Genomic DNA, 17458 nt, shown 5'->3' on the forward strand with positions numbered 1-17458 from the left:
TTTTTTTCACCTCTTACTATTTATGAGGTAAATAAATTAGATACTCTTTGACCTCCCGATTCGCAGATAAGGACACTGGGGCACATGGTGGCTAACTGATGAGCCTCAGTCCGAGGGTTGGAACCCATGCAACCTTGATTGGTGAGATGTTCCAAAGAAACACGATGAACCGGAGCGTCACCCTCTCTACGAATGTTTCTCTGGGCTCATTGCCCCCCTAGGGGGCAGGGTCTGGGCCGAGATAACCGCACGGGGGCGCTGTCGGCACATGCTGCGGGGTTTGGGCCTCGAGCCTCGCAATCCAAAGAGGCTGGAGGCGGATTCCAGGTGTCTCTAGGTTGGGGCTGCAGATGCAGAGTCCGGCCGCTGGGTGGCAGTGGAGCCAGCAGGGCGGCTGCGAAGGAGCACAAGGGATGGGGAGTAGACGCGAGAGGGTCGCGGGGAGCCAGACAAGTGGCTACTCGCAGGGACGGCCGGGCCGGAGTCGCCTGCCGGGTCGCGCCATGGCTGGGCGGCCGTGGGGCGCGCCGGGCAGGACCTTGAAAGGCAACTGCAGCGCGCTGCTCAACGCCTCTCAGCAGGCGTCGGGTGGCAGCGGGGACGCGCGCCCACGACCCTCGTGGCTGGCCTCCACGCTCGCCTTCATCCTCATCTTCACTATCGTGGTGGACATCCTGGGCAACGTCCTGGTCATCCTGTCTGTGTATCGGAACAAGAAGCTGAGGAATGCAGGTAGGGGCTCCCGGGGCCGGGCAGTCCCCAACTTTCATCCAGTCTCAGTCTCTCCCCTTTCCGGCCACCGTTCCAGAACGCAGCATCCTCAGCTGTCAATTGGCTTTTCCTAAGAAAAGTTCAATTCTTTTTCCTAAAAATCAGGGTCTTCGTGTCATTTTTCCTAATAGAGATTGAAGCCCATCGATTTACTTATGTTCAACCTGCACGTCAAAGACATTTTTGTTTGTTTGTTTGTTTGTTTTTCCCCACAAATAAATAAATAAGATCTCTTCAGTCCCTAAGGGGTAGAAAACTTGGGCAGAGTCAGGTTCTCTTTATGTAAGGGGGAAATCCCACTGTATAGATTTCAATTTCTGAGGTTTATTAAATTGAGAGACACGATGCTTGTTGCAAAAAGTTGCTCAAGAAGCCCTTTCAAATCAGATCAGCCAAGTTACCAGTTGCTTGGTTCTACATATAATTTACTTGCTCAACTTTGTTAAAATATGAGAAAATAAATAAGCTCCAAAATGATACTGCACTTATTTTAGTTTGGAGTTTTCAGTTTTTAGTATACAATTTAAATAATAAAAAAAAAAGACCTTAGGCTTCTAAACATGCTTCGGAGAGTGACTATTATTCCTCTAGGTTAAACAATTTTACATTTTAAAAATAGAAATTGTTGTAATAAAGAGTGTATTGACATATAATATACTATTAAAGCTAATTTTGTGCTTCAGTTAAACTTGATTTTTCCTCCAGGCAATAGACTGAAATTGGTTTATCCTGAGTGGGAGCCTGAGGACTATTTGTCCATAGGACACTGTAATTTCAGACCTTTAAATGATCCTTAGAGGCCTAGTTCTTTCATTGAGACAAACTTTGTAAAAGTGGGGATGGGGAGAGGAAGCAACCGTGCACCCACATATTTCTCAAAAGCAATATTTTTGTTCTAACCAGGTAGCTGATCAACACTAATTTCTGGAAGCCCCCCCCCCTTTTTTCCTAAATTGCTTGTGTCAGTGCATAGTTTAATAGGCACCTGAAAATATGAATTGAATTTGAGTCAGTCCATTGAATAACCTCACTTCCTAGATGATTGACTTAAACGAGAGGAATTCTGCCACAAGAAGAGGCTCCCATAGGAAAACACAGGTGTTAAGCTCCTTAACACAGGTCTTGGTGATGATTTTTTTAAGTCAGACACCGAAAGCAAAAGCAACAAGAGCAAAAATAAACTGGAACTACATCAAACTAAACATCTGCACAGCAAAGGAAATCATTGACAAATGAAAAGGAAACCGAATGGGAGAAAATATTTGCAAGTTATATACCTGATAATGGGCTAGTACCCAAATATATATAAAGAATTCATACAACTCAATGGCAAAAAAAAAAAAATGCAATTAAAAAATGGGCAGAAGATCTGAATAGACATTTTCCAAAAGATGACATACAGATGGCCAATGGGTACATAAAAAGATGTTCAATATCATTAATCATCAGTCAAAACCACAATGAGATATCGCTTCACACCTGTTAAGAATGGTTATTACCAAAAAGACAAGAAATAACAAGTGTTGGTGAGAATGTATAGAAAAGAGTATCCTGTGCCCTGTTGGTGGTAATGTAAATTGGTGCAGCCACTACGGACTAGTATGAAGATTCCTTAGAAAATTAAATATGGAACTATTATACAGCCCAGCAATTTCACTTCTGGGTACTTATCCAAAGGAAATGAAAACACTAACTTGAAAAAAATATCTGCACCTCCATGTTCATTGTAGCATTATTTAAAAGAGCCAAGATATGAAAACAGGTAACCTAAATGTTTATTGATGGATGAATGAATTAAGAAATGATGGTATATATACAATGGAATATTATTCAGCCATAAAAAAGAACTAAATCTTGCCATTTGTGACTACATGGATGAAACTCAAGGATGTTATACAAAGTGAAAGCAGTCAGATAGGGAAAGACAAATATCATACAATCTCTTTTATATGTGGAAACTACAAATAAATAAATACCAGGCTCATAGATATAGAGAACAGATTGGTGGTTGCCAGATGTGTGGGGCGGGGTAGGGGGGCGTGGAATATGTGAACTGATTTTTGTGAGTTTTTTTCCCAGTTTAAATTAATTGAATTGAGAATGAGAGAGAATGAGAAGACCCAGTGCTATGAGCATATTATGAGAATTATCCATCTCATCCCCAGGAATGAAGCTATGGGAGAAGCCTGTTTTCTCACCATGGCTGATTTTCTGACTATATCCACTGCCCCCTGTATCTCTGGGTTCTGGAAGTGCTGGATCTGATTCTATATTTATCTGCCTTGCAATCTCTTCATTGCATTACTGATTATTTTAATTTCCTTGGATTAGGGTTCAATAATAGGACTTTTGCATTGACCTGTCCAGTGCATTTTTCCCCACCTCCACCCCTGCCCCCAAAAGACTTTCATTCTCTCCTAGCAGCCCTGGAGTGGGCCACCACTGTGACTCTCTTTACAGAGGAGGACCGAGGACACACATTGGTTGGACAGACCGGAAGTGCTGGAGCAGGGTTCAATCTACAGAGCATGGCCCTAGACCTAGAGCTCACCTTTCTTTGTTGATATCAGTAATTGAAGCACTTGGGAAGTTCAAGTCCTGCCAACCTTCTTTTGGAAAACAACAACAACAACAACAAATTTCACATGCTTGAACAACTCTACTTGTTTTATGAAAAAACTTTTTTTTAATGAAAATTATTCCTTCTGCACTACTTTTTATTTTATGTGCTAAGAAAATTTTTGACATGGTAGTCTAAAAAATACTAATTCTTGTAGTTAACTGGGAGACCTGTAGTGAGCTTTAATTTGTAAAACTTTTGAACTTCCATATTTTTGTATTTGAGACTTTTTATTCATATGTACCACTTATAATTCAAACTATTTGAGGCTTGAAGAGATGGTAATTTGAAACAGTAGATAGCTAATTCAAATACTGTATGAGTTTTGGGATGCTTTTTAAAAGTTCTATGATTGTTTAGCCCTTCCATTTCAGTCAAATTCATTTTATTAAGGAGGAAAAGAGAAAGAAGAGAATGGAAGAAATTAAATAATAAGAATGCGAAAGCATCCTAAGCTTTGAACTAGTACTTTCTTTTGTAAATCTGGTATAATTACAGGGGTATTTATGTCCCCTTCTCTCCTCAAGGGAGCATTGTTGACATTTGACTTCCCAGGGAAGAAATTTAAATGTTTAACAGCCGCAGTCAGGGACACTGGTTGGTCAGAGCAGCATAAGCTCCAGACAATCAGGGTCTTAAGAGCTGGCAGGATGTCTGTTCTGCTGTTTAAAATTTGATGCTAGAATCAACACATTCGTATTTGTATCTTCTGAGTGAATTTTATAGTATGATGGCGGGACTCCTGCACTCGAACACTAGAATTAATATCCTTGCTATCCACCTCGTGATCTCAGAAATCAGTGAAGTTACCCATGGCTCATTTTCGACATTTGTTAAATACAGAAAACATCTAATCTTTTAGCCTCACACAATTGTTGCAATTACCTAGTGATGAAGGTGATGCATATGGAAAAGGATACTTTGCATAGTTTGCTTATGAAAATGGATGCATATTTTGAAAAGGATAAAGCAAGTCATGTTATGTATTCTTTCGTTCTAGGTACGCCTAACAAAGGTGTATTCCATTGTTAAAAATACTTGAACTGTAGACTTGTGATTTGTGTTCTTTTCTATATATATATTATACTTCAAAACTTTTGCTGAAAAAAATAGAGCAAGAGAACAATAATACCACCGCTATTCAAAGCTCAATTACCTGACAACCTAACTTATCTAGAATATAGTCAATAAATGGAAGTAAGCAAAAATAACAGGCTCTCATGCACAGCTGATTAGTTCTGCTTTAGAGTTCTACAAAACTGTGAGGCTAGTGTCTGGGTCCCCATAGATGACAGGTGGTAAATTAGGCGGAAGATTGACACAGTTAAAGAAATAGCACAGGTGCCAGTCAGCATGGGTTGAAATAGACTCATTAAAAGCAGGTCCGAAAAATTGAACAAGCACAACGTTTTGTGGGCATGTTGTAAAGAAGCAAATAACTCTCTTCACCATTCATGGCTCCTGAAAACCACACAGTACAATGATGTGTTTATTAATTATGATGCTGAGCCACCAAGAAATGATCCAATCTCACACAGTGTGTTCTGCTTAAGAAGAGAAGACAGAGACATCATATTTTAGAACAAAACTTACCTAAAATGGATTAATATTATTTTTTAATTTGGTGCACAGTGAAGTAAACCGTCAGTGTTGTTTTAAAACAATGTTCCCCAGTATGACTTTAAGATGGGGCCATTGACACTGCGTCACGTGACTCTTGCACTTCCAGGTCTGCATTGCACATTATCTGTATCCATCCTGTGTTACCACTCAGAAGGGTTGTGCAGAGTATGAAGAGAACATGGAATTTGGGTTTCAGAGATCTGAATTTAAATTCTGGATGCACCGAGTTTGTTTTTAATATGCTTATAGGTCTTAGGCATGCCTACTTAAAAAATATTATTTTTGAATTGAGTCATAATGTACATACAGTAAAGTGCATAAAACATAAGTGTACAGACATGTAATTTTACATATGTATATGCTTACGTGATCATCACTTTTGAGAAATGATTTGAAATAAGGCTGTTATTATAAAGTCATAATATTATCACGATTTGAAGGAGAACTTATGCCAAATCCAAATACTGAAAACTACCAACCTGAATTTCTTCTCTTTTACTATCCACGAGCAGATTGTTGCCTCGTTGAACTTGACTCTTTGCTTGTATCCATTGCTCAGGTAATGCATGCTGAGGCTCACTGCCTTTCCTAGTACTCTTGGCCACAGTGACCATCAGTTTATCAATACTCCAATGTAGGTCCCATTGAACGTGTTCATAACTATCTTTATTGAGCCCTTCGCCATTCTGTTTACTGAACCCTGATTTTTATTTTCTCTTTCCCCTTCTTTCTCTTCCCTTCTCTGCTCTTGCCTTCTCTTTTCTTCTCCCCCATGTCTGTTTCTTACTCCTTGCCTTCTAATATTCTTCAATCACCATAATTCTTCTACTCAGTCTCTCAGTAGAGGTCATACTTGTAGCTCTGTTTTCTGATCGTGCCTGTTGCGCATCAACAAAAAAGACAGACCCAAACTTATAAGCATGTTATATTCTAGAAGTTCACTTATGGATTTCTTAAAAGAATATTTTATATGATATTTTAGCTCCTACATTATCTCACAGAATCATTCAAACCAACAACATGACTGAAATAATACTCAGAATATTTGGGTCATCTGAGACTAGTGAGACCCTGAAAGCAACCAGCTTGCTCTGAGTACTGAGTCTTTTGGGATCCTAGAAGAATGGGCAAGAGGAGGAGGGAGCAGTGGAAGCTTTGCTTATTAATTCAGAAATGTCAGGAGAGGACTCAGGGATAAGACATGATGATAGAGGGTGAATTTAACATCAGGGATGGGGTGGAAACTAATGCAAGTCTATGCAGCGGCTCATTAGTCGAGTGTTCCTGTGTTGCGGACAAACATATCAGATCCTGCGGGCAAGTATGGACGGAGCTTATACAAAGAATAAATCCACAACTTGGACTCCAGAGCTTCTTTACTAAATGGATCTGTGGTTCTATATGAGTCATCATTACTCTGGACTATTTTCACATCAGCAAAATGATGGGGTTGGAAAGATCTGTGAGTCCCTTCCAATTTTAGTGTCTTTTGAATTAATTACATGATTATTAAACTCATTCTGAATGTGGAGGTTATAATGCTATGAAATTAATCAGCAATAAATAGAATTGTGGATATAATGACATGTAGGTATTTAATGATAGTAAACATCATAGATCTAGAAAAGTGTGTTCTTATTACAGTGTGCCTCACTTGTCCTAAACTGTCCGGTTTACTTGTCAGGTATCTGTTAGGAAAAAATATCTCTTAATGACATCTGTTTTTTCTGTTTTATTTCCTAAGGAACATTTACAAGTTTCAGAAATGTCTCATATAATCTTCTTTCCTTGGGAGAAAGTAAAATAACCAACTACACAGCATAATTCAAGCTTCTTTTGGTGGGCCCCTATCTGGTTGAGAAACAATTAATTGGTTCTCTGGGACTTATGCAGCTTCTCGTGAGTTTGAGTAGGATAAGCTGGGTGTGCTTATGATGAGCTGGCCAGCAGTGTATGTGAGTGAGCAATCAGCCTGTGTGGGCTAACTTTTATGCCACTGGATGGGCCATGGGAGAGATAGGCTCTTCTAGGCCTGTAGAGACCCTTATAAATGTTACCACGCATTTAGCTCATAGGAGAAACAACCTAAACAGGAGGCCAGTCTGGCCATTCAACCTGCAACAACACAAATCTGAAGAGTAGCAGGGTTCACAGGAGTGAGAGCATCACTCTCACTTAAGTGTTCAAAGGCAGGTGGAAGATAAACACTTCACCACGTTGTGTTTCTAAAATAAAGAATCAGGCAATCTCTTCTGCAATGTCAACTCACAATATCTGTATTGAGGTCATAAATGTGGCTAGTTACATGGTTTACTGGTGATTTAAAAACCACCGCTTTGTGGAATCTTTGAAGTCCAAAACATAAAATAAAATATCCGTATATGAACCAATTACCCAAATCCCAAAAGAAAAAGAAAAACAATGCATTTTGGACCATATTTTCGAGACATTTCATCCTTTCAGGAATTCTTTTTTCATAGATTCATTTTGCATCATCTATTCTTTTCTCACTATAAATTATACTTTTCTGTGATGTACTTAATATCCACTGACATCAGGTATTAGGTAAACAGAGTTGTAACAAAGATCTGACTTCTGTGATATGGGCGATTGGAACAGATAGAATTCCTCGGCAATCTGTTCTGGTGTCTTAATTGTTAATCTAAACTGTGATAAAACTTGAGCCTGCTTTTACTGTTCTAGTCCATAATTGATTTTGCAAAAACTGGTGGCCATCTTTTGGTGAACATTTCCATTTAAAATATGAATATTTTATTTTATCGGAGCACCCATATCGAAGCAATCCTAATGATTAAAGAGATCTAGTTTTTTAGTCTTACAATTTTATTATTTTAAATGTGTTTCTTAATTTGTTTGAAACATTTTTCAATCTTGAGAAAATTAAAGTAGAAAATTGGTAGAATTGCATTTTTTATACACAGCTAATTTGATCAATTTCTGTGGACAAAAGAGGAAAATAACTTCTTTTCTTGTTTAGAATGTCTAGTGCTTTATACTGTTGCACACAGAGTAATAAAGAGTTTCAAAGCAGTTTCTCATATTTTATTTGTCCTTGTAACAACCTCCTCAGGTAGATAAGAAAACTGAAATCCAAAATTCACAAATAAGTGATCAGTATTTCCTATCCCAGCACAAAACCCAATAGGATACAGTGGAAGAAGCACAGAGATTAGAATCAGAAGATCCAGGCTGAGTCACACATCTGCAGTACCTTTATTTGTTGTATGTTTTGTGTCCAGTTACTCAATCTCTCTGAGCTTCAGTTTCTCCGTCTGTCCAATGGGTGTACTTGTCTCACAGGGATGCTATGGAGATAACTTAGATTCTTCCCATCCATCCATCCATCCATCCATCTACTTAACACTTTGAAGTAACACTATACAAATAATGGTGTTATTATGCTATTATTAGTAGGCACTTTTTGATTAGTTCTTTTAGGTTGTTTTTGTTCTTAAAAATGTTAATTTCTTTCCAAGTGTATTTTTTAAAGTAAGTGGACAATATGAATGGTAAGAAGTGAAACTGGTCAGAAATCGAACATTTAGGATCTAAGTGGACAATATGAATGGTAAGAAGTGAAACTGGTCAGAAATTGAAGATTTAGGATCTAAGTGTTTTGTGATATTATATAAATTACACAAATTCTCTGATGTCTCAATTTTCTCTTGTGTAATAAATACTATCTCCTCACTGCAAGTAAGGCTGAGATTCTAATTGTTTTAATATCCAGCCTATGAGAGAGTATTTCAACATCCAAGATGTTCTCTAATTTAAAATGAATCGACTCTGGAAGCAATAGTAACTTTCTCAGACAAGTATTTTACCATTCAAAAAATTATGACCTAACTTGTATGTACAGACTCGGACAATCATTTCAAGCTAACAAAGCCAATGCTTAAAATCTCCAATCTGATAGTATTTTGTTGGCACTATTTACATTTTCCTCCTGTAGCTCTCCATATTTGAAATTATTGATTCTAAGTATTTTTTTTTTACTTTTTAAGATAATTTATTGAATTTTGAAAAATTGCATGCTTAGCTATTATTTAAAGTTTTGTGATTTTTTTTTTCCTGGCTTGTGTAGCATGTTATTATGCAGCTCAATTTTTTTTCCAAATTTGCAAATTTAATCCCAAATTACCCTCGAAATGGTAGGACTGTGGCTTCAGAGTCCTAAATACATGATTGAATTTGGGTCTAATTTTTGGCACCTCCAGCTATTCATCTCCTAAGAAAGTAGCAATTTTCAGCATTAAATTAATCATGGATAAGATAGAACTTAGTTTTGCTAACTTTCAGAATCATTTTTCTCTTGGTAATTTTGAAAGTTAACCAAAGATAAAATAGTCCTAAATTAAACCTCCTGCTTTTAGTTCTTACTAACATTCGATGGTTCTGTTTTTTAAAAATACCTGCTTTGAAAAATATATCTGCCTTAGAAGTCATTTTAAATCTTCATAGAATCTCTCATTCTTTATTAGCACCTTTTAAGAATAATATCTAGAATATTGAGGTGAATATTAAGATCTTTACAAGGTGCCTTGACTTTCCTCCTTTTTTTCCCTAAGTATTTTTAAGTTGCCTAGCTGACAGAAATGCCTTATCTCCTATAAAAGACATATACGAGCTGTCAGGATATTCTAGGTTACCAAAGAGGCAATTAAGGGATGTTTTCAAAGATGCATTTGTGTGGATCAGAACTCTGTGTGATTTCAGCAGTATCATCTACTCCCCTTCATGAAGATGTTCTCACTTCTCAAATAGGTTTGCTAATCAAGTTGACTTGAAATCTGAGGGCTCTCTGTGACAGCTCAAGAAATTTTAATGAAATTTCATAATGCTGCAAATGAGGAATAAGCTTCTGGATTTTCTGGTTGAGGTGCTCTAAGAGTTATTTTTCTACAGAACTTTTGGCAATCACATTTAAGAAATTAGTCTTAGAAAAAGGGACAAGAAAGAAAAAAATCTGGGTGCTGAATATTATTCAGGCTATTGAGGGTTTTTTTTTTTTTTTTTGAATTGTTGCGCTTATGACTTAAAAGGATGCTCACCTGCTTTGATATTGAGCATTTTGGTGCTTATTGAATCAAATATTCATTTAAATAAATGTTTATTGCATACCTACAGTGTAAGACAGAATATAAAAGGACATCAAATTCTTGTCAGTCTATCAAAATGCAAGACACTCTGTCAAGCTTGTGTAAAACATGATGGGCTCCTACTTTCAAAGAGTGTTTTCTATTATGGCACTTCTAAAATTTTTATTCTTTAATTTTCAAATAAAAATAAAACACATAGTACAAAGATAGCAGACTAGAAACATGTTTATATAGCTGAAAAACTTTTCAAAAAAATTTGAAAGTTAGTTCTTAGATATTAGCTGGAGCCAAAAGTACGTAGTCATGAGAATTTTTAGATGTTACCTCAGGATGAAAGAAATATAGGTAATAAATAGGAAATGTGAAAGCTACTGTACAAATGAAGCACAATTAATGAAAAAACTTGGAAGAAATTAGTCAGTAATAGAGATAAAATGTGGCTATTTGAGAATAAAACATTGGCCTCATGTCTTTTGAAGAATGTAATCCAGCCCGAAAAAGCACTTTTTGGACAAGCGCTGAGAATAAGCCTGTTAAATAAAACTTTAAAAATTGTCACATAGCTATTAAATGTCAAATACTAAAACATTATAATCATAATTAGTATTTGCTCTTTTATAATTTTCTTGACATGTTTAGTAATACAATTCTCTCTTCTTTTGTGATCTTGAAGAGAATAATGTGCTTTTATCTTTCATGTATTCATCGCTTTTTTCTTTATTTAAATACCTGTCGGGTGCCTCCTATGTGTAGTAGAGGATAATGTTGGAGCTTGGGACACAATTTTATGGCAAGACAAACACTTTTTCAATTAATTCATTTTCATTTTAAGATTTGCTTTAAATTTTAATTTTTACTTTTAAAAGTTTTCCATTAAAAAAAGGTTTTAATTTATTTGTACCTTTTGTTACTTTACTTATACTATTAGCTTACTATTAATATCTTTTTTTCTATTTGAGTTTGGAACGCTTTCAGATATTCTTATTTTGGGGGAGGTAGATAGGTATGATATTCTTTTACCAAATTCGTTTTTTTTTTAAAGGTCGTGTTTTATATAATCATATACAGAGAAAATTTAGATGTATAAAGTTGTTTTGTATATGTCATTCTATATATGAAACATTCCTTATCTATGGAAAATGAGTCCTATTATAGACTTTGTGTGTGTGTTTGTGTGTGTTGTGTTTCCTCTGAAGAACGTGACCTCTTGAATCAGGATGCCCTGAGTAAAGCTCTGGCTCTGCCATCCAATGGGTGTGACCTTGGCAAGTTACTTAACTTGTTTAATTTTCTCACTTGTTAATTTAGGAGAATACTAGAGTCATAAGGATTATATGGATTACTGTATTGCACTTAAAATTTATTGTGCTTTACCTATAACATTCTGGGAAGCCGAATAAATTATTTATTATTTAGTACACTTGGCATACAATTACGACAGATGAATATATATTTATTTTTAAGTCAGAAGATAATATTTAATACTTCAAGGTTTTTAAATACTCTCTAAGTATATCAAAAACAGTCAAATTTTGAATTTTTATAAATTACCTTTATGAGAATTTTATTTTATACTTTTTATTGTGTTAACCTTTTTAAATTTCTCCTCTGATTTATTTAATTTAGTATACAAATAGAACATTACTATAATTGCACCATTTTTAATAATGACAGGAATTCTCTTCTGGAATTTAGCAATTTAGAGCGCTTCTCTAATTAAATAGAGATATTATTAAGTGCCATTAATTTGTTTATTTAAGCTGGTTTTCATTGAGTCCTTCAAGACTGAGAAATGTGTCTAAGAAAATAAAGACTACTCTCCTAAATAGTTTTTTGATGTGGCTGAAGTATTAGGTTTTTGTTTTTAAAGTTTCACCCTTCATTCTATAAAATAAATAATAGCGCAGACATCAGTAATTTGTATTTGGCTTAAAGATGAAAGTCCTTTGAAATTTAAGAATGTAAGACGTGTGTTCTGATGTACAAAATAAAATCCCTCACATTCTCTCATACTGCCAGAGAATATTCCTTTAGCCACCTACAGCATCTCAGTATTCCCTTGTCATACCATTAACATTTAATATGCATGTACAATTTTTCATAGTAACCAGGTTTATAATAAATTCTTTATTAAACTAGGCTTCTTAGATCTGCTTAGATTCACTGTGTAAAACGAATGAAAAATGTTTTCAATAGTAGCTGAAGTACATCTTTTTTCCTATTTAAACTGACCTTTACCACTTTAGTTAAAGTTTAGGCACAGTCAGGGTTTTATGTTTTAAGCTTTATAAAGGATTATTTAGTGGGTCTCTAATCTTGCTTCCCACACAGTTGAAGACCAGGCTAAGATGAAAGAAGGAATGAATTTTGGCCTATTGAGAACACCAACATTCTGGCAAATAAGAGCAAAAAAGCAACTAATTTCTACATTTTTATGGGTATAGTTTAGAGGCAAAGGGTAAATTAGTTCATTCAGCAAACCACTCCCGAGAACTTATTATATGCCAGGCACTGTGCCTGTCGGTGAGAATTTAAAGATTCACAGTCCTGGGGCTCAGGTAGTTCACAGTCTCTTAGAGGGAGACAGACTTCTAGGCTCATGTATGGCGTCATATGTTGGTTTGATGTTGAAAGCATGTCTCCATATAGTGAGGAGGAAAAGATTGAAGAGCAACATGAAGAAATAGTTAGAGGCTGTAACTTCTACCCAGTAAGGTTTGTTTGCTTGTTTCTGTGAGATAGCATGGTAAGCAGTTCCTCTTTTAATACTAAGAAGCTGGTGACCTCTTTAGAAAACCATCCAAGCTCATCACAAAGCTGAAGGTTTATCTTGGGTTGCTTAGAAATGGAACCTGAGAGCAAGGCTGGAGGTTGGGTATCTTTATTGAGGAAGAGCTCTCAGGAGGAACCTGAAGGAAGTAAGGGGAATAGCCTAGGGCCGAAGAGAGTCAATTGGCCTGACCTGTGAAGCTGAGGCATCTGGGCATAAATCTGCCCACAAGTTGCCACCACTTGAGGCAGGAGGGCTATGATTTTTGTACTCCAGTGTCAGTTAGTCATTCTTATCTGTTCAAAGAAAGGCAATTCTTTAGAGAAGGAGCAGCTGCAACCAATTGGATTCACCCAACACTTATTCAAATTTCAGAGATAAATGCTCCAACCTGGCAAATGGGACCCGGGAAGGGAATTAGCAGCAGCAACTATAAGGCCTGTGAAACAGAGAGAATGTACAGAAGCAGCCTAGAGACCAGACTTGCCATAGTAATGTGTTTCCATAGCCAACATTTTGAAGAGATTACACAGAAGGAAATTAATTCTTCTCAAGTTAAATCATTGTGCAGATTTGACTTTTACCAAATCATATGTAGAAACATCATAGATGAAAACCTTAAAGGCCCCGAATTTGCACAACGTTAGGTAGGGAGGTAGATTTTTATGTAATTCATATAGCAGCAAATTAATGCATGACTTTGCATGACTTTCATTATTCTTGCAGTTGAATTATATTCCTTATTTGATATCCTGTAACTGAAATACTGAGATGTAAGGTTGACTACTAATACATCCTAGATGACAGGGGAAATAGAAGAGGAAAAGAGACAAACAAAAAAGCTCCCTACACAACACACACACACACACACACATGCACGCACGCACACACACACGCACACACACACACAGCAGATGTGATAAAGCTTCTAATTAAGCTCCCTGATAGCCATATCTGCGTAGTCGATGGCCTATTTTTTTCCTCCAAACACTCATAAAATGAGATTAGTTCAAAGAAAATTAAACAAATGATTTAATTAATGTAATTACTTGAACAGAAAAGCATAATTACTACAAAATAAGTAAAGTAGAGGATTAAATCCATGAAACTTATTATATCATTTGTGATCTTAATTTTAAGCTCTTTTAAAAATAACTTTATATTAGGCAGTTTGTTATGACATTCTGGGTAAAAATGTACTGTTTTGATGTCTACTTAATTTGTAGCTGAAATTCATATACTTATTTTTAAAGTATTAAACATATTGAGTTAAAAATTTATTAAAATATACCCACTTTGGAATTTAAGTATTTCAGTGGTAATGGAAATTTATCTGTAGGAAAAATAAATTTTCTTTTATTGCTTTAATTTAGCCTAGTATAACCACTTTTTAGAGAAGTTGTTTTTATGACAATTTGTTCAAAATTCTGAACTAAATGGCAAAAATCTTGCTTTTTTAGTCACAGCTATATTTGACTTCACTGCTTTACAATGTTTCTTTTGGTGGGGAAGGAAATAAAAGTTATCAGATAGGTACTTCAAATACAAAAGTTATTTTATTTCAGATGTTGAGAGATAACCATTTAATTTACTTCATCAGGCATTTGAGCAAAAGTCTCAGCTAGTTGCTATTCAGGATACAAACATGAGGAAGACAATCTTACAAATAAATATAGTAAAAGACAAAACATATGGTAACTCCACCTGGAATGTCCCTCCCTACCTACGTCTAGTTCACTTCCTTCCTTGTTGTCTCTCCTCTGTCCATGCGTTTGTTGTACTTCTTTTTATTTTAATTTGGTTGTTTGGATTTTTTATATCAAGGATCATAGGATCCCTGTCTATTCATTCCTGTTTCCTCAGCACCTATCATATGTATTTCATAAGTTTTTATTGAATGAAATTTATTATAATTTAATCCAAATTAAAAATGATATAAATAAAATGATTTAGGAGCCTTCAAATGAGGAAGCTCTTCCATGTGGTTGGGCAAATAAATAAAAGGAATTTCTATTTAAGGTGGATTTGGGAAAATGGGTAGTATTTTAAAAGTTAGGGAAAGGAGTCATTCGAGGCACAAGGAATAAGAAGAAAGGCAAATGAGACACTAAAGTAAAGAATGTACTTGCCAGACATCTCATAAAATTTGACTAGAGTCCTTTTTTTCTACTTTAAAATATATAGTTATTATACTAATATAAAAATTTGTCACTTAATCTAAATATTTAGTGTTTAATTATTGGACCCTAAGTTCTTTATAAATCAGAATAAATAACTATCTTTTCCTTTGAAGTGAGGTGAGAGTTGTAGAATTCTAGCCACATTTATTGAGCACTTATCATGTAAGAGATACTACTCAGTACTTGACATAGATTACTTCATTCGGCCCTTATCTTACCCCTGCAAAGAAGATACTATCATTATTTCCATCCTACAGGAGAGGAAACTGAAATTTGGTGGGATAATGTCTCTTGCCCCTGTTAAATAGCTAGTAAGCGATAAAGCTAATATTCTAATGCAGACAGACAATGACAGAACCCTTTTTCTCTAAACTATTATGTGATGGACAAAGATTCATTGTTTCCCAAAATAAAAATTAGAGGTCCATCTGAAAATAATTGAAGAACTAGAGAAGAGTAGAAGGCCTAAAACTTCTAAATAAGTCATGGCTGGCTTAAGAAATGACATAACATGAGGTTTCTCAGGTAATGTAGAAGATTCCAGAACAAAAGCTGTGAATTACACTGAACTTGAGATTTTTTAAAGCACAAGAGAAACCAAATATTTTGAAAGATGACAATTTGAAGATGTCAATGCCTTGTTCTGTCAATTTGGGAATTTGCAAAGACTAGAACTGATTTGACAAGGACAGCAAATGGGCTCCCTTCCTGGTAAAAATAGCCTCTATTTCATTTATAACATGATAATAGTTGCGATGTCAGGTCATCCAAGTTGCAGAAACAGCTTTTTTAAAACTAACTGTGAAAGAAAACCAAGGCAATCTATGAAAAATTGGTACTAACCTGTATTTTCTAAACCCTTCTCTTTTAGGAAACATATTCGTGGTGAGCCTAGCAGTCGCGGACCTGGTGGTAGCTGTTTACCCCTACCCCTTGGTGCTGACATCTATATTTAACAATGGATGGAATCTAGGATATCTACACTGCCAAATTAGTGGTTTCCTGATGGGCCTGAGTGTCATTGGCTCAATATTCAATATCACGGGAATTGCCATTAACCGCTACTGCTACATCTGCCACAGTCTCAAGTATGATAAGCTGTATAGTAACAAGAATTCCCTCTGCTGTGTGTTCCTCATATGGATGTTGACATTTGTGGCACTCATGCCCAACTTGCGTGTCGGAACCCTGCAGTATGACCCACGGATCTATTCCTGTACATTCACACAGTCTGTCAGTTCTGCTTACACGATAGCCGTGGTGGTTTTCCATTTCATAGTTCCAATGATCATAGTCATCTTCTGTTACCTAAGAATATGGATCCTGGTTCTTCAGGTAAGGCGGAGGGTGAAACCAGACACCAAACCCAAACTGAAATCACAGGATTTCAGGAACTTTGTCACCATGTTTGTGGTTTTTGTACTTTTTGCCATTTGCTGGGCTCCCCTAAACTTTATTGGTCTCGCCGTGGCCTCAGACCCTGCCAGCATGGTACCCAGGATCCCAGACTGGCTGTTTGTGGCCAGTTACTATATGGCGTATTTCAATAGCTGTCTCAATGCAATTATATATGGACTACTGAACCAAAATTTCAGGAAGGAATACAGAAGAATTATAGTCTCTCTGTGTACAGCCAAGATGTTCTTTGTGGACAGCTCTAATAATGTAGCAGATAGGGTTAAATGCAAACCCTCTCAATTAATGACCAATAATAACCTAGTAAAGGTGGACTCCGTTTAAAAAGCAAAGTATTGCTGGCAAGATATGCACACTGCTTAAAGTCTTACTGATTTTCATGTTTGCTTCTCTCTAGACAGACTTCTAGAAAAACAGTGTGGTTGGAACAAAACATGTGCTCTTAAAAGGTTGCCTCTATACTTTCTGAGCAAATATGCTATCAGCCTTTTGAACAAGTCTATAATTATTCTTATCAAGAGAAATACAGAACACATAGAGACATTATATGTTAGTTAAAGAATATGGGTCAGGAACAGAAGAGGCTAATTTTAAATAAAAATGCTGAATGTATTCAAGTAGAACAAGAGTAAGCAAACTTTTTTAAAAATTGCAAATAGGTATCACAAATGTAGTAATTACATTTTTCCCTCCACTTCTTAATGATTTCTAGTAAGAAAACAAATGATGTGTTTTATTTATAATGAGTAAATAAAACCAAATGGGCTAAGTAGGATGAGTGACTCATTACATAGTAAAAGGCTGAAAATAAATCACTGAATAATGGCAGCAGCAACAACCACTACGAAGTTTTCAATTGGCACTGTTAGCTTTGGGTAGCTTTGGTCATGATCGTATATGTTTGTCACTCTATTAAAAGTTGCACATTCAACTAGATGAAAAGCTAACTATGTGACAG

At 36.0% G+C, this 17458-nt stretch overlaps 1 protein-coding gene across 1 annotated transcript; it reads left to right on the plus strand.

Moving 5' to 3' along the window:
- Nucleotides 1-503: 503 nt before the first annotated feature.
- On the plus strand, nt 504-16824 carry MTNR1A (melatonin receptor 1A). The gene is made up of 2 exons (XM_016143901.2): nt 504-732; nt 15956-16824. The coding sequence occupies exons 1-2, from the start codon at nt 504-506 to the stop codon at nt 16822-16824; spliced, it is 1098 nt and encodes a 365-aa protein (XP_015999387.2).
- The last annotated feature ends 634 nt before the right edge of the window (nt 16825-17458 follow it).

The sequence above is a fragment of the Rousettus aegyptiacus genome, unplaced genomic scaffold (assembly GCF_014176215.1).
Source record: "Rousettus aegyptiacus isolate mRouAeg1 unplaced genomic scaffold, mRouAeg1.p scaffold_m13_p_11, whole genome shotgun sequence".
In the NCBI taxonomy this organism is placed as follows: Eukaryota; Metazoa; Chordata; class Mammalia; order Chiroptera; family Pteropodidae; genus Rousettus; species Rousettus aegyptiacus.